This window comes from Alosa alosa, chromosome 20 (assembly GCF_017589495.1).
Source record: "Alosa alosa isolate M-15738 ecotype Scorff River chromosome 20, AALO_Geno_1.1, whole genome shotgun sequence".
Classification (NCBI taxonomy): Eukaryota; Metazoa; Chordata; class Actinopteri; order Clupeiformes; family Clupeidae; genus Alosa; species Alosa alosa.
In genome coordinates, this window is record NC_063208.1 from 18,938,983 (window position 1) to 18,961,060 (window position 22,078).

Sequence of the window (22,078 nt, forward strand, 5' to 3'; positions counted from 1 at the left end):
TGCTATTTTTGGCTGAAGAATGTACATGAGAAAAAATGCACAAAAAATGAATGTTATCATTCACATCATACAAATGCCAAGGCATTTCACTGGCGTTATGGATGTGACAAAAAGTCAATTACCATGGAATTGCCCCCCTACATCCTAATGGATGCCTGTCCAGTTGAAAACATGTGATAGATCCCCTTACAATGGTGATGGAAGGAAACAAAGTCATGAAGTGCCCTCTTTTAGATAGCACTGCAGCACTGTACCATTCTGGTTATTGTCATGGAAACATGGGCATGAGTCACTCTTTGTCATGCTCATCAAGATCCATTTCACAGGGATCCATATTTTAGACCTACACTTTGAAGGAGGCAGTCTGTGAATGAGTGACTGCACAAGAGGCCCCTGGTCCATTCAGTTCTGCCATCTGATCTGACACAGAGATATATGGGTTTTGCTGTTGATAGTACCCACAAAATACTAAGATAATTTTTTATTTTATTTTACTAAATGCATACAGCGGGGAAAATAAGTATACTTCCAATGAGGCTATTCAAATGAAATTTTCACTGGACATTAGTATTAACTTAGGTAATCCACACATATATGAAAATCCAAACATTAATGTCTAAAAGTAGAGTTATGAGTAAAAAAGTGGAACGGCAGAGGGAAAAAGCAATGAACACGCTAACAAAAAGCTGTACACAAAGGCAAGGAATGGCAAGGAACAAACTGGAATCTATAAGTAGTTAGAGAAATTATCCCTCCTATCTGTGCAAATTGATATAAGCTGGGTTAGTACATACTGGTGGGCTATAAAAAGTGTTTTTGTCACCAAGGTGTCACACAAGAAACATTTTGTGATGGGTAAAAGCAAAGAGCTCTCCCAAGACCTTTGCAACCTTATTGTTGCAAAACATATCAATGGAACTGGTTACAGATGCACTTCAAAACTTCAGAATCATCCAGCAAGCAGTATTGGAGCCATTATCTGCATCATCAACTGGCCATGCACAGAATCTCCTTGCAAGATTTTTGACCAGGAAGTCAGAAGGATAGTCAGAAGAGTAGCCCAAGACAGTTGAAGGAATGATGAATGGAGTCATTTTGATCCGGGAGAATCTTTACATCCACCAGGAAGATGAGGATGAGACATGGCTAGACCTTACAGCAGGACAATGATCCAAACCATTCAGCAAAAGAAACTCTCAATTTGTTTCAGAGAAAGGATATCAAGGCCCTGACTTCAACCCAATTGAACAGTTTTGGAAGTTAACTATTGACATAAGAGTGACATGACACTGTCATGAACATATGACACTGTCATAACACATGAACCCTAACCCTAACTCTAACCCTAATTTGTTATGACAAAAACCGAATGTCACTTAATAACAGAAGTGTTATGTCATAAACATTTATGACTTGTTTATGACACATTCATGATAGTGTCATGTCACTCTTATGTCAATACTGTCAAGTAAAGTGTAACCAATACTTTTTCCCTGTCATTCCACTTTATTACACATAACTCTACCTATGGACTCTAATGTATGGATAAAGCATTCATGACTGTTTCATGAGACATGACTCAACATTCATACTAAACCTTTCATGAATGTAGAAGACAGAACGATGACAACTTGTCAAAATAAAAGTCCAACAATCGCAAAGCAGCATTGCCGTTCTTCTCTCCAGCCTTAATTGGAAATTGTAAATATTTCATGAATATCTTATGGAGTCTACATCGAATGTCACTTTACTATACAAGTTGGGAAGTATTCGTAATCATGGAGTTTAACACTGGGAGGTAAACTAGCCTATATTCAGCCGTATTTGTGTAACCAGTGGCAAAAGATGAGAAATCATCTGCAAAGGTTACATCATAAAACAAATACATTTTTATGAAACAAGAATTATTTGCTTGACCATGTTCTGTCTTTTTGGCACTGGAGCCCAGGAGCCCACTGACTCAGATGGGACGTGATCAGGTAAGAGGTTTGGAACAAAAACGGCAATGCCGCTTTGCGATTGTTGGACTTTTATTTTGACAAGTTGTCGTTGTTCTGTCTTCCACATTCATGAAAGGTTTGGTATGAATGTTGAGTCATGTCTCATGAAACAGTCATGAATGCCTTATGTGCAGTTTATGACAGGTGCTATGAATGTGTTATGAACTCACCCGTCAAGTAAAGTGTTACCATTAATACTAATGTCTGGTGAAAATTTCATGCAAATAGCCTCATTGAAAGTATACTTACTGAAAAAAATGTTGACGTGTTCAAAACTTATTTTCCCCGCTGTATATGCCTTTGATATATCAATTACTGAGTCGCACCGATTGGAACACCAGAAATCACGGCAGCGTCATCCTCACACAATTGGCATGTACAAGATAAGACCCAGGATGCCCATGCATGCCAGTGCCCTACCAATATCAATATTAGATCTGTAAACATGCCCTCAGGAGACATGCGTATGTGCCCCACCGCCAAGTTGACAAATTACTGCTGATTGGCTACCACAGCATCTCTCCCAGAGGATATAAGCCTGGCACACCAAGGCACCAATAAGCTGTTGAGCCTCTGGGACTATCACTCAGGTAAGGGGCAAATACACACCATGGAAAGTATATATATATATATATATATATATATACAGCACACACACACACATAATTATTTCACTTAAGTTTGTGAAAAATAATCATGTAATTCCAGTAATGATGTTTAGCATTGTAAATTGTGTGACAACTTTCTTACTAGAGATTTTACTTTATTAGATTTGCTTTCAACAGCCATGATGATGATGAGGAAACTATCATGCCTGGCAATTTTGCTGTTTTGTGGTAAGGCTTCCACTACAGAATCCTACACATCCTATGTAAAAGCATTGCCCATTGGTCTGTGGTTTATACATCTTTCACATTTCACACTTTTAGATCTGGTCAAGAATGACAAATATAAAACTTACATTTGTCAGGTGAAAGTCTCCACTCTGAGCTGCAACTACCTAACACAGTATATTTTTTAATGCTCTAAAAAAAATCACAAACAGGCCTGATATTGAACTGGGCTAGAACAGTTCAAATAGACCACGGTGAATTATCATAAATCGGCTCCTCATACATAACCACCTATGTTTGTGTTTCAAAATATTAACTTATTTCTGTTTTACTTTTTCCTTAAGCATTATCTGGGTCTCACAGTTGTGTTTCTTTCTCCCAGGGGTCTGTGCTGCTGAGGGAGAGCAGAAGAAGCTGACTTGGCTCCAAGAGAACATCTACAGCAATATGGGCATCTGCTGGATCATGGGCAACCCCCACTACCGCACCTTTGACAACCACTATTACAGCTTCATGGGTAACTGCACCTATGTCATGGCTTCCAGTAAATGCAGTGACAGCGGTAACACTCCTTTCTTTGAAGTGGAGGTCAAAAATGAGAACAGCCCAAAGTCAGAGATCCCTGATGTAGAAAAGGTTGTTGTCAAAGTCTATGACTACACCTTCACTATTTACCGGACAGAATATGGAATAGTGAGAGTAAGTGGAACATTTTTTGTGATCATGATTACTCTGCTTTATGTAACTTTTTATGTAAACTCTTCACTAAATTCAGACAATTGCAATGTTTATTGCTTTATATAAATAAAGTTTGTTTTTGGTTTAGAAAAAATCTAAAATGGCCATGTCTTTTTTATTGGTTTATTTCAGCTCAACGATAACCTGTGGAACCTCCCAATGTACCTTGATGATAGAGTGGCCGTGCTTCCCAGTGGCATGTCTGTCCTGCTGAAGACCGACTTCGGCCTATCGGTGCAGTATGACTGGCAGCAGTACCTGGTGGTCATGGTGCCTGATAGCTTTAAAGGCATGACCTGTGGCCTCTGTGGAAACTTCAACGACAAAGATAGCGATGACATGCTTCTGCCCAATGGCAGCCCCGCAGGCAGCACTGCGGCACTGGGCAAGGGCTGGAGAGTGCCAGGAGTGGTCGACGATGCCACCTGTCGGGATGAGTGTGACAACCAGTGCGAGAAGTGCGAGCACGGCTCCTTCCTCGAGCATGTGACTGGGAAGGTCTTCTGCAGTCTCATGACACAGGTGATGAACGGGCCACTGAGTGGGTGCAGTGCCGTCATCCCAAGGAACGTCTACAACGACTACTGCCAGTATGATGTGTGCATGGGAAAGAGCATGAAGAAATTCCTCTGTGACACCCTGCATGTGTACACTGACGCCTGCCAAAGAGCTGGAGTCAAGGTCCTCAACTGGAGAGGATTGGTTGGTTGCCGTAAGTAATAATATAAGCTACAAGTGAAAATAAAAAAGCATTATATCAGTAAATGAACGACATCTTACTGATGAATGATCTTCCATGAAAATGGTATGTTAAAGAGAACATAAGAGGACATTAAATATGTTTTAAGCATACTACCAATTTCCTGTTTTAGAATTTCTTCCAGTAAGCTTGCGCAAAAGTATGTCTGCAAAACTAATTACAACTCCACAACAATGTCCTGTCTTGAAGGACATTTGAAGGACATTTGAAGTAAAACTGTACTGCTACACCCACATGGCTTCGGTTTATAGAAAATCCTGGTAGCTTGTTTCATGACGGCAAACTAATGGGGATGTTGTTCTGCTCTTTACCATATCAGATGATCCCCAATGCCCTAAGAACAGCCACTATGAGCATTGTGGCAGTGCCTGCCCAGCCACATGTGACAACCCAAGGGCTCCATCAGAGTGTGGTGGGCGATGTGTTGAGGGTTGTATGTGCGATGACGGCTTTGTGCTCAGGGGCAACGAATGTATCCCCCAGTCCCATTGTGGATGCCTCTATGCAAAAACAGGAAGTTATGTGAAACCTGGAAAGTCCTTCTGGACAGACAACTGCCAGAAATTCTGTACCTGTGAGCCCAGTAATGGTCAATTGGTTTGCCAATCAGAGGGGTGTTCAGACGGACAACAGTGCAAAGTGGTGAAGGGAATCATAGGCTGCTATGCCTCATCTAACGGCATTTGCACCATCTCAGGAGACCCCCATTATAAAACATTCGACAACCACCTCTACTCTTTCCAAGGCAATTGCACATACACTGCTGCCAAGGCCACCCACATTGAGGGCACACACCTCCATCCCTTTACAGTGGTGGTAGAGAATGAGAAGTGGCAGAATACAGAGCTTACTGCTGCCAAAGCTGTTGCTGTGGAGGTTTATGGGCAAACATTGGTACTGAGGAAAAACCAAATTGGAGTAGTCATGGTAAGGTGGAAAGTTACTTTGGTTGTTTTCGAATGCTACAAGAAATTCAATTCTAAGGCAAACTGCAAGACATACTGTAGAAAAAGACATGCTACAAAATAGCATGTTGCAAAAAGTGTATTGCTGTTGTCTCTTCTTTATTATTCAATTTCCATGTTTATTCATGGTTTCATTTTTAGGTGGATGGTGTTCTTATGAATTTGCCAGTGAATCTAAATAATGGCCAAGTAGAAGTTTATCAAGATGGCAGCTATGATGTCATCAAAACCGATTTTGGCCTGATAGTGACATACGACCTGGTATACCGCGTCACTGTAACTGTTCCTGGCTCATATCATGGTAAGACCAGTGGCCTGTGTGGCAACTTCAACGGTAACAAGAATGACGAGTACCTGCTGCCTGACGGCAAGGAGACAAAAAGCATCAAGGACTTTGGTGCAGCCTGGAAGGAATCTGTGCAAGGTGTGGTGTGTGATGATGGCTGCACCGGTGATTTCTGCCCCAAGTGTGCTGAGGATAAGAAACGCATCTTTGAGGCTGACTGCAGCATCATCAAAAACGCCAATGGCCCCTTTGCTGCCTGTCTCAGCGTCATCGATCCAGAGTCATACTTTAGGGACTGTGTCTATGATGTCTGCATGGGCAATGGAGACCGCAACATGCTCTGCCACAGCATTGCTGCATATGTGTCTGACTGCCAGGACTTTGGTGTTGCCATAAAGGACTGGAGAACCCCAACCTTCTGTCGTAAGTGTCTCTTTTAGATTAGATGTATTTGATTAGTTCATAGTTACAATTATTTCTGTAACTGTCTTTACCATAAAAATAATAATCTTCACTCAACTCCGCCTCCTCTTTTCCAGCCCTGTCCTGCCCTGCCAACAGTCACTACCAGATCTGTGCGAGACCTGCAACTCACCCTGTCCTGGCCTCGCAAATATTGTCAGCTGCCCCAAAACCTGTGCAGAGGGCTGTGCCTGTGACTCTGAGTACTCTTTCAATGGGGTCAGCTGTGTTAAATCAGATGAGTGCAGCTGCTACTATGATGGACACACATACAAGGTGAGATTGAAAACAGATCGTTCTTAATCAATTGTGAACTTCAGCTGATGCAGATCCTGTAATCTGTCTAATCAGAAGAAGCAGAGGATAGAACTCAAGAAACTCTAAGGGCTCTAATTAGTTATGACACTCAATGCGAACCGCGCTACACAGCGCACAGACAAGGAAGTTCTTAGTACATTATTTAATTTAATAGTGACAGTTTCCTAGCCTAGAAATTTAGACGCACCCTAGTGGCAGCAAATGTAATTTGCAGCCAGGGTAGTCTAGCAACTCTCCGTTGGCTTGCGAGCTGGAAAAACCAAACTTCGGTCAGGCCAATCACATTGTGTATAGAGTCGGTGGACGGGCTTAACATAATGACGAGTTGCGATGATTCTGCGTGAATTCCCTGCTACTTGAAAACAAAGAAAATGGATGCTGCTGCTGGCGAACAGTGGTCTTTGAATGGCAACTCGAGTTAAGCTTTTTTTTTTTTTAAGTTGGCAAAAGTTTGAACAACTAGCCAATTAACTCCACTGGTGGGAAAACGCATGGGATTCCTGAGTTGTAGTGCTATCCTATTGCATGCAGAGGGAATTTGAAAGGAACTGTTTATCCCGCCCCTTGGATTGAGCACTGCCAATGGTGAGTTCCCAGACCCTACATCTTAGTGTGTGTCTGGCTCATCAGGCTAACAGTTTTCATGAAAGGTCTGAAAATCAAAGAAGACAAACTCTAATTTAAACTCAACCTCTATCATATACTCTAGATGTTGAATAAAACATGACAATTGACTCAACTGACTTCTGCCACACTGATTTACGAAAAGTGAATACATTTGAAAATATTGGTTTGACCGCCTGTTACCATTGCGTGGTTTCTGCTACTTGGTAGTGGTAGGGACAGTGCTCTGCGAGTTCAAATTAATGTCTTAAGTATTAATGGTATTCACCATACATACTCTACTACTTCTACAAAATCCTGATCATTACAGCCTGTAAGAGATTGCTGAATGGCTCTCTCACTTTTAGATTGGTGAGACTGCTATCAGCGACGACTGCACTGAGCGCATTACCTGCCAGTCTGCTGGTGTTGTGAAGCGAGAAAGCATCCACTGCAAGAGCGACGAAATCTGCAAAGTGAAGAATGGTGTCCGTGGTTGCTTTAACCCCAGCTGCGTCTATAATGGACACACATACAAGGTGAGATGATAATGTGCTTGTTGCAAAGTGTTGATCATCTTGTTGTTGCAAAGGTGACGCAAAAGTGTTGATCATCTTGTTGATCACCTTAAAACTGTTGACCATCTTGTTGGTGCAAAGGTGTTTCTTCATATTGTAGATCACCTAAACACTGGACAAAGCGTACACATTCTCAGCTGTTTTTTGTCTCTCTCCCTCAGAGTGGTGAGTCTGTGGTCAACGAGGACTGTACTGAGCGCATTACCTGTCAGGCCTCTGGTATACAGCACGAACGCATCCACTGCAAGAGTGGCGAAATCTGCATGATCAAATACGGCGCCCGTGGTTGCTTTTCCCCCATCAGCTGCGTCTATAATGGACACACATATAAGGTGAGATGATAATGTGCTTGTTACAAAGTGTTGATCGTCTTGTTGATGCAAAGGTGACAAAAGTGTTGATCATCTTGTTGATCACCTCAAAACTGTACGAGGCAAACACATTCTCAGCTGTTTCCTGTCTATCTCCCTCAGAGTGGTGAGTCTGTGGTCAACGAGGACTGTACCGAGCGCATTACCTGTCAGTCATCTGGCATTGTGCAGCACGAACGCATCCACTGCAATAGCGACGAAGTCTGCAAGGTGAAGGACGGTGTCCGCGGTTGCTTTACCCCCACCAGCTGCGTCTATAATGGACGCACATACAAGGTGAGATGATAATGTGCTTGTTGCAAAGTATTGATCATCTTGTTGTTGCAAAGGTGCCGCAAAAGCGTTGATCATCTTGTTCATCACCTCAAAACTGGACCAGGCAAACACATTCTCAGCTGTTTCCTGTCTCTCTCCTTCAGAGTGGTGAGTCTGTGGTCAACGAGGACTGTACCGAGCGCATTACCTGTCAGTCATCTGGCATTGTGCAGCACGAACGCATCCACTGCAATAGCGACGAAGTCTGCAAGGTGAAGGACGGTGTCCGCGGTTGCTTTACCCCCACCAGCTGCGTCTATGATGGACGCACATATAAGGTGAGATGATAATGTGCTTTTTGCAAAGTGTTGATCATCTTGTTGCTGTACAGGTGCTGCAATGGTGTTGATTATCTTGTTCATCACCTCAAAACTGGACCAGGTAAACACATTCTCAGCTGTTTCTTGTCTCTCTCCCTCAGAGTGGTGAGTCTGTGGTCAACGAGGACTGTACCGAGCGCATTACCTGTCAGCCATCTGGCATTTTGCAGCACAAACCCATCCACTGCAAGAGTGACGAAATCTGCATGATCAAATACGGTGTCCGCGGTTGCTTTTTGCTCCCCATCTGCATCTATAATGGACGCACATACACTGTAAGATGATAATGTATTTGTTGCAAAGTATTGATTATTTTGTTGCTGCAAAGGTGCCACAAAGGTGTTGATCATTTTGTTAATCACCTCAAAAAATGGACAAGGCAAACACATTCTCAGCTGTTTCCTGTCTCTCTCCCTCAGGTTGGTGAGTCTGTGGTCAATGAGGACTGTACCGAGCGCATTACCTGTCTGCCATCTGGCATTGTTCAGCACGAACCCATCTACTGCAATAGCGATGAAGTCTGCAAGGTGATGAATGGTGTCCGCGGTTGCTTTAGCCCCGCCCAGTGCTACTATAATGGACGCACATACAAGGTGAGATGAAATGTGCTTTTAGCAAAGTGTTGATCTTATTGTTGCTGCAAAGGTGCCGCAAAGGTGTTGATCATTGTGTTGATCTCTTCAAAACTGGACAAGGCAAACACATTCTCAGCTGTTTTCTGTCTCTGTTTCAGATGGGTGAGTCTGTGATAGAAGAGGACTGTACCGAGCGCATTACCTGTCAGTCCTCTGGAATTGTGCAGCGCGAACCCATCCACTGCAATAGCGACGAAGTCTGCAAGGTGAATGACGGTGTCCGCGGTTGCTTTAGCCCCAACAGCTGCTACTATGATGGACACAGATATAAGGTGAGATGAAATGTGCTTTTAGCAAAGTGTTGATCATATTCTTGCTGCAAAGGTGCCTCAACGTTGTTGATCATCTTGTTGATCATCTCAAAACTGGACCAGGCAAACACATTCTCAACTGTTTTCTGTCTCTCTTTCAGATGGGTGAGTCTGTGGTAAACGAGGACTGTACCGAGCGCATTACCTGTCAGTCCTCTGGAATTGTGCAGCACGAACCCATCCACTGCAATAGCGACGAAGTCTGCAAGGTGAATGACGGTGTCCGCGGTTGCTTTAGCCCCAACAGCTGCTACTATGATGGACACAGATATAAGGTGAGATGAAATGTGCTTTTAGCAAAGTGTTGATCATATTCTTGCTGCAAAGGTGCCTCAACGTTGTTGATCATCTTGTTGATCACCTCAAAACTGGACCAGGCAAACACATTCTCAGCTGAGTTCTGTTTCTCTCCCTCAGATTGGTGAGTCTGTGGTCAACAAGGACTGTACCGAGCGCATTACCTGTCAACCATCCGGCATTTTGCAGCCCGAAACCATGCACTGCAAGAATGACGAAATTTGCATGATCAAATATGGTGTCCGTGGTTGCTTTTCCCTCCCCATCTGCGTCTATAATGGACACGCATACAAGGTGAGATGATAATGTGCTTGTTGCAAACTGTTGATCATTATGTTGCTGCAAAAGTGTTGATCATCTTGTTGATCACCTCAAAACCGGACCCGGCAAACACATTATCAGCTCTTTCCGTCTCTCTCCCTCAGATTGGTGAGTCTGTGGTCAACGAGGACTGTACCGAGCGCATTACCTGTCAGCCATCTGGCATTGTGCAGCACGAACCCATCTACTGCAATAGCGACGAAGTCTGCAAGGTGAAGGACGGTGTCCGCGGTTGCTTTAGCCCCACCAGTTGCGTCTATGATGGACGCACATACAAGGTGAGATGATAATGTGTTTTTTGCAAAGTGTTGATCATCTTGTTGCTGTAAAGGTGCTGCAATGGTGTTGATCATTTTGTTGATCGCCTCAAAACTGGACCAGGCAAACACATTCTCAGCTGTTTCCTGTCTCTCTCCCTCAGAGTGGTGAGTCTGTGGTCAACGAGGACTGTACCGAGCGCATTACCTGTCAGCCATCTGGCATTATGCAGCACAAACACATCCACTGCAATAGCGACGAAGTCTGCACGATCAAATACGGTGTCCGTGATTGTTTTTCCCTCCCCAGCTGCCACTATGATGGACACACATACAAGGTGAGATGATAATGTGCTTGTGGTAAAGTGTTGTTCATCTTATTGTTGCAAAGGTGCCGCAAAAGTGTTGATCATCTTGTTGCTGCAAAGGTGCCGCAAAGGTGTTGAGCATTTTGTTGATCACCTCAAAACTGGACCAGGCAAACACATTCTCAGCTGCTTCCTGTCTCTCTTCCTCAGATTGGTGAGTCTGTGGTAAACGAGGACTGTACCGAGCGCATTACCTGTCAGTCATCTGGCATTTTGCAGCACGAACCCATCTACTGCAATAGCGACGAAGTCTGCAAGGTGAAGGACGGTGTCCGCGGTTGTTTTACCCCCACCAGTTGCGTCTATGATGGACGCACATACAAGGTGAGATGATAATTTGCTTGTTGCAAAGTTGTTGCAAAGGTGTCGCAAAAGTGTTGATCATCTTGTTGATTACCTCAAAACTGGACCAGGCAAACACATTCTCAGCTGCTTCCTGTCTCTCTTCCTCAGATTGGTGAGTCTGTGGTAAACGAGGACTGTACCGAGCGCATTACCTGTCAGCCATCTGGCAGTGTGCAGCACGAACGCATCCACTGCAATAGCGATGAAGTCTGCACGATCAAATACGGTGTCCGTGATTGTTTTTCCCTCCCCAGCTGCGACTATGATGGACACACATACAAGGTGAGATGATAATGTGCTTGTGGCAAAGTGTTGTTCATCTTATTGTTGCAAAGGTGCCGCAAAAGTGTTGATCATCTTGTTGCTGCAAAGGTGTTGAGCATTTTGTTGATCACCTCTGAACTGGACAAGGCAAACACTTTCTCAGTTGTCTCCTGTCTCTCCGCCTCAGATTGGTGAGTCTGTGGTCAACGAGGACTGTACCGAGCGCATTACCTGTCAGCCATCGGGCATTGTGCAGCACGAACGTATCCACTGCAATAGCGACGAAGTCTGCAAGGTGAAGGACGGTGTCCGCAACTGCTACCACCAAGTCCATCAATGCACAATAGCAACCAATGCAGCTCTCACCACGTTCAGTGGGAGTGGCGGCGACATTGATGTCTCAGGGGCCTTTGACATTGTGAAAGTGTGTGACGGGTCTGTGGTAAAGGAGTGGTTCCGTGTGGTCGTGAAGCTCCAGGAATGTGGACGTGCTGGCCTGAGGCGTGTTGAGGCTGTCTATGTCTTCTTTGATGCTCTGGCCATTACTGTTAATGCCAAGCACCAGACTTGGGTGGGTCATGTTTTTTTTGTGTTTACTGTGGACCTTTAGCCACACAAATACCAGTATATCCCAAATATATCACCAGGAGATTTCACTACTCATATTGTCTTGTCATAAACAAGTTTTATTTTATCTTATAGGTTAATGGCAGGAGAGTCAACCTGCCTAGTCTGCTTAAGAACGAGATCTCAGTGAAAATCTCCGAGAAGACAGTGGTCATTGAGAAGATTTCAGCCCTGCGTGTGACCTACAGCATGACACAGGATATCAGCGTGACTGTCAGTGACCACTTTGCTGACAAGGTGTGCGGAGCTTGTGGGAAAATGACTGGAGATGTCAGCATCACAGTTGACAGCAAGTCTGTCAAAAAGTGGATGGACTCCTGGAGAGCACCTGACTTCCCAACCTGGTGAGTTTGCTGGATGTTGAAGATGCCTTCTTCACTGAATTAAACTGAATATTGAAATGACTCTGTGGTAATTCTTGTCTCTCTCTTTCTCTCTTTTTTAGTGAGCAGTAAATCAATGGGATCCAGTCCGGTAGTCATCGACAGTACTGACATTTTCATCCACTTTTTCGCCCATCGACAATGAATTGAATCAGTTCACTTCTATTGTAAATGTAATTGTAGTAGTTACCTCCTCTTTAAAAGCTATTTCACTGTAAAATATGTGCCACTGTCTCAACTGCTTTCATCTCAGCCACTTGTAGTTTAAACATGTAAAATATGATATAATAAAATATACCAGCAAATAATACTTTGTTCTGCAAGTGTTTCTTTATAACAAATACATGAACTCTTCTTCATAACTCAATATACATAACTCAAATACATTTTGATAACTCAAATACATGAACTATTCTTCCACAAAATAATATCACAGTAAACTGTAATGTAGCCTAGTCTAACATATTTTAGATCAACCAAACATTATGTAAATCACATCCAAACTTTCAACCACTCAAAATACCACACCATTAACCAGCAAAAAAATTAATAATAATAGTGCTGTCAGTTAAACGCGATTAACGGTGTTAATGTAAACCTATTTTAACGGCGTCAATTTCTTTTTATCGCGAGATTAACGTTCTTTTTGGTGTAAAAAACTTTGTAGATTTTTCACATGCTGTTGCAACAACTAGTAACGTTAGAACAACTACAACACCACACCGGATCTAGCTAAACCGGAAACTAAACAATACACACTGATGAATGGAATGGAACGTTGTATGTGCTGCACGTACACGCCCCATTTAAGGGGAAAGATGACTGATATAATGGAACCCTACGCTGCATCGAAGTGGGGAGCGAAAAGGGCTTATACTTACTAAATCTTGAAACAAATGTGAATAAAAGGCACAAAATAAGGTTGGTGTAAGAGTTATCTGTGTGTTTATGGGATTAATGCAGTGGTTCTCAAACCTTTTCTTTCATTCCCCACTTTGATCAAGGGGGCATTCTCGAGCCCCACCTGTCCCTCATCGCTCTAAGAAAGTGGTAGGTCAAGCTTAAAATTGTCAAATTTATTGAAATAATGACAAGTTCTAAATATATCCTCTTCAACAGAGTTAAGATCAGCTGGTGCTGCAGATATAATAATAAATAAATACATAACACACATATTTCTGTTTTCCAGCAACATATTAGGAAGCATAGGCCATTTTACAGCATTGTACAATATTATTCAATGAAATACTGTACCAACATGCTGCATTAAATGGATCCAGTCATACTGAGCACTGCTGGTTGGGAAATATTTTTTAAATAAACTTTGCAGGCATGTGATGTAGGCCTACTGTTTAATAAATGGGATCACAAGACTGGCTCCCAATCAGACGTTTCAGCGATTTCGCTCAGAAATCTCAAACGCATCGAGGCGCCTGTCCCATACTCAAGTTTTTTTGGTGAATGCAGTAATCTTATTTGCTAAGTGAGGTAGGTGCTTGTCTTTGCCTTGTAACTGGACATTTAACTGAAATGTATCGCTAAGATATATCAAATATATCGATATGCCAGCTTCGTCAAGAAATATTCATTAGTGAACTGCAGATTCAAACATGCGCTCTTCCTCCAGAAGAGGAGACTCGGAGCTCAAACACACGCGACAGCACTTTACATCGGGAAAGCCACCTTGCCTCGCTGTGAAACAGTACAGCCTTTTGGTCAGCTACCATCTCTTCGCCAAAGTCACGGAGAATAGACGCTTTTAAGGGCGGGTTTTGATGAAATTCACCACTCTCACAACAACGTTCAAAATCTCATGTAGGTCGGGACTAACTAAGCTGCCTTGACACGAGCGCTTCCCTGTGAATAACGGTACCGATCCACTTGCACGACACTTCATTTTGTCGTGTCGCATTCCACTCTAGTCCTATGGGTGACGTCAAGCGACTTTAACGCGCCCGCAAAGCATTCCGGGAAGGCAGCGCTGCATTTGAAAATATGTTGTGCGTCAAAAAGCTGGGCGAAGCCCATCTTTATGCAAATGAATCCGTTGAACGCGAGGCGACTCTCCGAAAGGACGAGGTTGTAGGTCCTTTGTTGTACCACAACGGTGCCTGTGAAACTTTGGTTCCGCTTACAAGACAAATAATGTTTTAACGATCTCTTCCACAACCACCTAGTAGTCCATAAAACAAACGAAACTAGGATTTGGATGAATATATTGACTGTTGGTATTTCTGGTGAGGATTTGAGATTGCATTGAGTAGTTTAAATAAAACAAGATTTCCAAATGGTTTGTTTAGGCTATTAATGTGTTGTATAGGCTACTGTTAAGTACATGCCTAAAATTGTGGTCCATTTGTGGAAAAAACTAAAGATACGTTAAAACGAACTGAGTATGAGCTGGTAACTGACATTTTAAACAAAACGTCCACACACGACTGAAAGTGGTGAGGCAGCGCGACATCTATGTGACACGACAAAATGAAGTGTTGTGCAAGTGGATCGGTACCGTAACACAGTACGTCCATTGCGCATTGGGTGCTACCTGGGCCCAGGCTACAGAAAAATTCCTGTTTTTCACGTCAGTTCGCGCCCCACCTGGCATGTCTCCGCGACCCAGTAGTGGGTCGCGACCCACGGTTTGAGAAACGCTGGATTAATGAGACCATATGTTTTTTTTGCTCTTTCCAGTTTACTAACAGGAGTGTCACGAATAGGCACAGTCAAACTGCCCGTGGCTGACTATAGCTAAGTTCGGCAAGCTAAACTTTACATGTCATAACATCAACATAAGTCACACATTCATTCTATCACTTGTAATAGGAACATAGCCTATTTCCTACAACTAGGTAAGATAATTGGCTATGTTATACTGAAGTTCCACAGTTAGCTAGCTAGCAAGCTAACCGTTTTGCATGGGATATTATGGTAAGTATAGCTACGTGCTAAATTTGTTCTCAACATTGGGGCATTGCAAATGAATTAGGTTAGTAATGTACATCGTTTTGACATAAGTTACATACACATAATTCTTCATAACTGCCGTGTTAGTATATGATTGAATGTCCTCTGAATTAATAACTAGATGTAACGTCAACGTGTGATTACTAGCTGTCTTTCCCATTGGAATCAATGATACAATGTTTACTTGTTTTCCACTAAAATGAGTGTGATGCAGAATAAATGTATCTTTATGATGATGCGCTGTTAGCAGGCTACGTAAAGGCATGCTGCACATACTTGTTTGGGCTTAGGAGCATAGACAGTAAAATATATGGACAGAGTCATCACATAGACGTCAGTTGAGACGGGTGAAGCAAATTTCAACCGTTTTCTGTTGGTCGACGAGGCTTTCTGCGCTGGCTCAGGGGACGTAGTAACGTAGGCACGTAGTCCGACTCATGTAACTCTTGTGATAGCTGCACCGAGAGATTGGGTATGTAGCCCCTTACTTTGTTACCACCACGTCTACATTTACTTTTCTTAAAGTGATGGTTCGGAGTAATTTCCTTGTGTCCTTTGCACCATGACCCCAAGCCAAACACCCTCCCAGAACCTGTTTTCCCTTGGTCGAACCCTGGTCGAGTAGCGCTGTCAGAAACTAATGAGTTTCTGCAGTCGTAATGGTACCAACTTTTATCTCGTAAATTACCCCACTAATAATGCCCTAAATGGTACGAAACTTCTACAGTAGTACAACTATGTTCTTTACTCATAAAACGAGGCATTGAAAAGTTTGTAAATACACCAGGAGTTTATTTAAAGGAAAATTCCGGTTTTTAGCACTTTAAGGCCCTTTTCTGGTTTGTTTTGGATGAACTAGAGTGGTGGACACCAAAATTTTGACGATTGGTCCTGTCTCGAATTTTCTGACTCGTTTTGAATCGCCTTTTCACTTCTCAGGGTGGCTGGCAATGGACATACTGTAGTAGGCTATACTAAGATAATGAATATAGTATGAATATAGTGTAACAAACTGCACAGTTGTCTTAGAATGGGTTTTATTGGTTACGCATCAAAACACACGAAACACATAATGCCGGGCCAGACCTGGCCCTTATGCTCCAGCACTAAACATCTATGTGAGGCTGTATCTACAACACACACTAGTTAGACCCGGTTATGAACACTGTAATCAACTATAAACATAAACACGACAGTCAGGACGCACAACATTGGTAACTTGCATGGTTAACATTAACATTCAACATAACACATCAACTGAACAGCATCATGGGAGCACAGTCATGAACAGCTAGGCTCAGATCATTACAATAGTATTTTCTGTTTGTTATGCCCTTTATAATGTGTGTAGGCCTGCATTTTGTGCATGCACTTCTGCGGTAGCATTGATTTCAGTTTATGAGCTATATTTCTGAAGAATATATTGTGTTGCCTCAGGTCTGCTGCACATCTTTTGAAGTTTGATTTGAAATAATCAAATAGACCTACGTCTTAAAGTTCAGTTACCGGTAATACAGTAACTTGCTTTGCTTTCATTTGAATCCCAATCAAGATACACAAAAAATGCTTTATATTGTTAATATGGACTCGTGGAAAGTTCAGAAATGCAAAATAATAGAATTTTAATCATATGATAAAATATGTGATTAATCGTGATTAACTATATAACTAAATTGTAATCGTTTGACAGCACTAATGACTACCCTTTATTACAGTTTTTCCTCAATTGCTTAGATGCACTTAATGAAACTGGGATCCCCTTGATTTCACCTCCCCTTAGACTTCAACTTCTTAGCACAGCGTAATCTCTTATGTGTTACAGTTTTTCTCAGTGCATTTCTTGAATCATGAACATGTGCACAACAAGTACATTTCTCAAAATAATTAATGCAAACTGCATAGTGGATAACCTGCAAAAGCTGTATTTTGTTTATGCCTCAAAACCAAATATGTAACGAAACGGTCAGTAATCTAAACAAACATAACGTGCACACATCCAAAAACAGGTGCTGGATAAAAAAGTAATGCCATAGAAAATTGCAAGGAATATCCACACACTAGCCCCCCCTTTTTACTTGTTTATTAGAAATACACCAGAGGTAACATTTTGAGGCTCACGCTCTTCATGAAGCTAATAGATATTGCTTGCAAAATTATGAACTTGTAATGTCAATGTGTAAATCAGCTTTGCAGAATTTTTAAATCAGCAATCATTCATTATCCATTAGAGATATCATGACTGTTCTGTGTTGCTATTTGCAAGTATGGATCTTGGGCACTGTATTGCCTATTTGGTGAAGAAAATAGTAGCCTACAAAAGCTGACGGGTCCAGGTGATTACTTTAGATCCATTTAAATGAAAAACAACAAGCTGTAGCTGGTCTTGTGTAGGTGCTTACTGTAGGTCTTACACGTGTCATGTCACAGTCTAGGGGTTTGTGGAACATGAACAAAACATTTCGGAGATGGCATGAATGGAAAAATGACCATGTAAAATATTTACTTACTGGTAGGATGATCCATCTCCGCACTAGTGTAACATCGAGGAAGGGAAATCTTCTCCAGGCTGCTCAGTTCTGCCTCCCACACACGCCAGGATTAAAGTAGCTCTTCGGGTAAGTGGGGGTCATCCCAGTCACGTTTCTTGTCCCACAGCTGCTGTACAAGGACCTTGGCTCTGGTTTGTTTAGGGCACAATATACCCAAGTAGGTCATATTGACTTGCAAGGACTTTATAGATGTTGCGCATCGTGATGGTGGGACAGTCTGAGCTTGTAGTGCAGCGTGTCAGATTGGCAGTGCCAGTGTAGGCCTAATGCAGACTCGAGGGCGTTCTGCTCACCATAACTGAGCCACAATTCACAGCTGGTGGATCTTGCTTCTGAGGGGAGGTGGCTGATAACTGATGGCTCGTTACCCACTGCCGTAAGTCAACGGAGTTAAGTTCATTTACTAAATCTTTTGACTGCAGCCACTGAGGTCTGACTGTAGGCAGTTGTCTACATAGAATGACATTTCCACCACTTTCTGTACCTTATCGCCGGCTTTGCTGTTGTCCATCACATGCCTCTGCAGGGCGTAGGTCGCGCAGCAAGGACTGCACGTTGTACCGAATGGCAGTACCTGCCACTGGTACACATCAGGTGGACGGTCAACCTTCATATCCCGCCAGAGATACCTCAGTAGGGGATATTCTGAGAGCAGCCTCACTTGGTGGAACATCCCACGTATGGACCCTTTCAAGAGAGTTCCATTATCAGCATCATAGTTGGCCCCACAAGACTTCCTTTTTAACATTCCATATGTTATCTTAATGCAGAGGAAGTAGATTGGGGCCCAAATAGAACGTTCAAGCATTGTTTTTGTTTTTATTGTTGAAAGGGTCTATATCACTACTGAAGGCGATGGTATGCTCTCGAAAGCGTAACAGGACAGCCAACAGTGATGGGCCAGGGAGAAAGAGCTCGTTCAGGTTGTGGCCAGCATGCATGGAGGAGCAGTTGTATACAATTCTGTTCTTATCATAATGCTGAACCATATGATGTGGTATATACCACGACTCCTCTGACTGTTCCACCTCATCTGGTTGTAGCCTCTCTGAATATCTAGCCTGTAGTAGCCTCTCCATTTCAGCTTGGTATGCAGCAGCCTGTTCAGGATTTTTGGCTAACTTCCGCTCAGTACTTCTTAGTTGGGATAACACAGCCTCTCTCCATGCGTGCAGGAGCGGCATGTCCTTCACACGCAACAATGGTGTTGCATAGCGCATTACCCCATCAACAGCCACCCTCAGAGTTTTCTCTTTCAGCAACTGGACTGCCTCCTGATCCTGTTTCGACCTCGTAGCTGTCTTCTTGCTGCAATATGGCAGTATATCCATCTGCCACAGGCGTTCAACCTGGACGAACAGGTCAGCATTGGAGGACGTGGTGGTGAAGAGACAGTGTTGCTGATTCAACCCTCGTCTGAGTTCATGAGCTGGACCTTGCAGTGTCCACCCCAGGCAGGTCTTCACCGCTGCTGGTCCACCAGGGGGACCCAAATGGACAGGTTCTATGGGAGTAATGAGATGTGGGCAGTCGGATCCAATTAAGAGAACTGGTCGTACCTTGTTAAGTGGCTGCATAGGCAGTCCTGCCAGATGTTTGTACTTCTGCTGCAGTGTGCTGGTATTGTGGGTGTGCTCTGCCAGGCTAAGTAGTTCTGCTGTGAAAGCACCACTAATGCTGAACTCCTTCTGAGGCTCTGTGACTGAAGCTACTGTGAAGGACACCGCCGCCCCATGAAGTGCCTGTTGATCCTGTCTCACTGTCCTGAGAATTAAGTCCTCTGGCTCTCCCGTGAGGCCTAAACATTGTGCAGCGTCATGAAGGATAATGGTCCTCTCTGACCCATCATCCAAAACTGCATACGCCTCCAGTGCCTTGTCTCCATTTCTTAGTAGGACTTTGCTGACTTTCAGTAAGACTTTACGACTGCACACAGGTCGATCTGCATAAAGCACCTCATTTGTTGTGCTCACCAGACAGTTCTCTGCTGGGCTGGCCTCAGCCTCCTTCACTTTCCCTCGGTCATTCACATCATGGAGGATGAGCAGGTGTTTCCTGTTGCAGGTCTTGCACAGGGCTTTCAGTGTACACTTGGATGCATGATGGTTACAGCCACACCGCCAGCATCTGTTGTTCTGCTTGATCCATGACTCTTTCTGCTCCTTAGTGAACTCCTTGAATTTGTTACACCCATTGAGAAAGTGTTTATCGTTATCACAGTAAGGGCAGTAGGTTTTGAATTTACCTTTCTGTGGAGAAGGACAAGCTGATATCTCTGGTGTGGGTGTATAACTGCTGTCCACCTTCTCTGTGCTCAGCAGAATGGTAGTGGATCTACCTGCAGGCCTTGTGTCTTTACGGTTCTCTTTCTTCTTTGCTGAAGAATCCTGCTTTGAAGACCTGGGCAGCTTCATGCTGTCTTCATGCACTTGCAGCTCATATTCCAGCCAAGTCGAGAACTCACAAAGTGTGGGTATGACTACTCTCATGGGATGGAGGAATCTCTTAAAACTGATCTTCAGATCATGTGGTAGTTTATACATGTGACCCACAATCTAGCTCTGCACGTCCCTCTGCTCCCAGTTGCTCCAGCATACTGACCAGCGAGCGGACACGAAGAGCAAACAGGTGGAAGTTCTTCTCATCATCATTGCTGATGTTCGGGCCATCCATTACCTCAGCGATGTGGCGGAGGACCAGCTTATGAGGTTGCCCATACATCCTTGTCAGGGCGTGCATGGTGTCTGTGTAGGGGTGCCTTGAGTTGCAGTAAGAATCTGCAATTAACTGTGCTTCATCTAGCTTTAAGTGATTACAGAGAATCTGAAATTTGAACAGTTCAGTGGCATCCTCAAGGAGCAGATTCTCCAGCGCCATCCTCAGCCTGTAGAACTCTGGTGGATCTGGGGAGGAGAAGCAAGGGAATGCTTGGCTTCGGACCTCTATACACCCGCTCTTGTGTACTAGTAGGTGAAACTTGTGGTGGCATAACTGGTCTGTGAGGTGGTCTGGAGCTCCCATTGTCAGAGTATAAGTATCCACTGGGGCCATATGATGGAGAATACCGCCCACATTGACCACTCTCCCATTCCTCACCTTGACGCGCGCTCTGATGACTACTGACAGGGTGCAGTGGTTGAAACCTGCTGCTCTCTTCATAGAGGGCCACTTTGCAGGTGATGAGCTGCTGATGACTGGAGCCTCGGTTCAGTATACTGCTGACTGGTCCTCTGCCCTGTCTGGAAGCCGGAACGTGATGAACTATTTGGTGGCTCATCTGACAAACTGAGGCCCCTCAATTGTCCTGCCAACTGTGTGTTGGGCATTACTGGATACTGGCGCTGTGGAACAGGCGACACTGGATACTGTTGGGACGACAGCAGGATACTGGTGATGTGCATACAGCGATTCTGGTCTGGTTGGAACATGAGGGGAATAGCCAGGCGCTCCTTGTGACTGTGAGGCATAGGCTGGAAGAGACTGTGTCACTGGCTGTGTTGGCAATGTCGGTCGCTGTGCTGCCAGCTGCTGGAATTCTCCTGTGACAGGCTCTTCAGCATCGCCATGATCTCTGGAACGTGACGCACGTGGTTACGCAGCTCCTCATTCTTCCTTTTTCATATCCCTCCAGAAGGATGTCAGCTCAGGCAACTGACCAATATGCTCGTGAAGCTCATCATTTTCTTGCTGTAATTCATCCATAGTGAGCTGCCACTCTTCCCTCAACAATTCACTCCTTCCTGATACCTGGCTTATTGGAGTAGGATTTCTCGATACTTGCTCTGATGCCTGTGCTGCGTCGTCTACTTCAGGATCTTCACATGGAAAAGATGATGGATGCTCCTTTGCCGGGCCTAATCCTTGGACAACAAAATCTTGCAGATACGCAGGCTGCTTCACCTCGGGCTTGGGACGGGCGTCTCTCTCTGGATTAAGTTCGGGCATCAGTCCGACAACACTGAATCCGGCTCGAAGGACCATAATGAAATGGAGGAATACTAATTTAAAGGACTGTACAAATATTCTGTTCCGGAGGTAATTTGAAGTGCTACAGCCAGTCGGTCAGGATTGCTAAACTAATCTTGAATGAGACGAGCACCACCTATTCCAAGTAATCTTTATTGAAGCTGAGTTGAGATACTTTGTTGTGTGGTTCTGAAATAAACCAATACAAAAGGGGAAAGGAAAGTATAAGTAAATGAAATACA

The 22,078-nt window shown here is 43.7% G+C and overlaps 1 protein-coding gene and 1 long non-coding RNA gene across 2 annotated transcripts; both read left to right on the plus strand.

Moving 5' to 3' along the window:
- Positions 1-10,627: 10,627 nt before the first annotated feature.
- LOC125284868 lies at positions 10,628-11,681 on the plus strand. Its single transcript, XR_007191952.1, has 4 exons — positions 10,628-10,708; positions 10,889-11,062; positions 11,192-11,365; positions 11,535-11,681. It is a non-coding gene; the product is annotated as an uncharacterized LOC125284868 (long non-coding RNA).
- A 19-nt stretch (positions 11,682-11,700) lies between these two features.
- Positions 11,701-12,486, plus strand: LOC125285684 (IgGFc-binding protein-like). Its single transcript, XM_048230225.1, has 4 exons — positions 11,701-11,716; positions 11,752-11,918; positions 12,050-12,318; positions 12,420-12,486. The coding sequence occupies exons 1-4, from the start codon at positions 11,701-11,703 to the stop codon at positions 12,427-12,429; spliced, it is 462 nt and encodes a 153-aa protein (XP_048086182.1). The 3' UTR covers positions 12,430-12,486.
- The last annotated feature ends 9,592 nt before the right edge of the window (positions 12,487-22,078 follow it).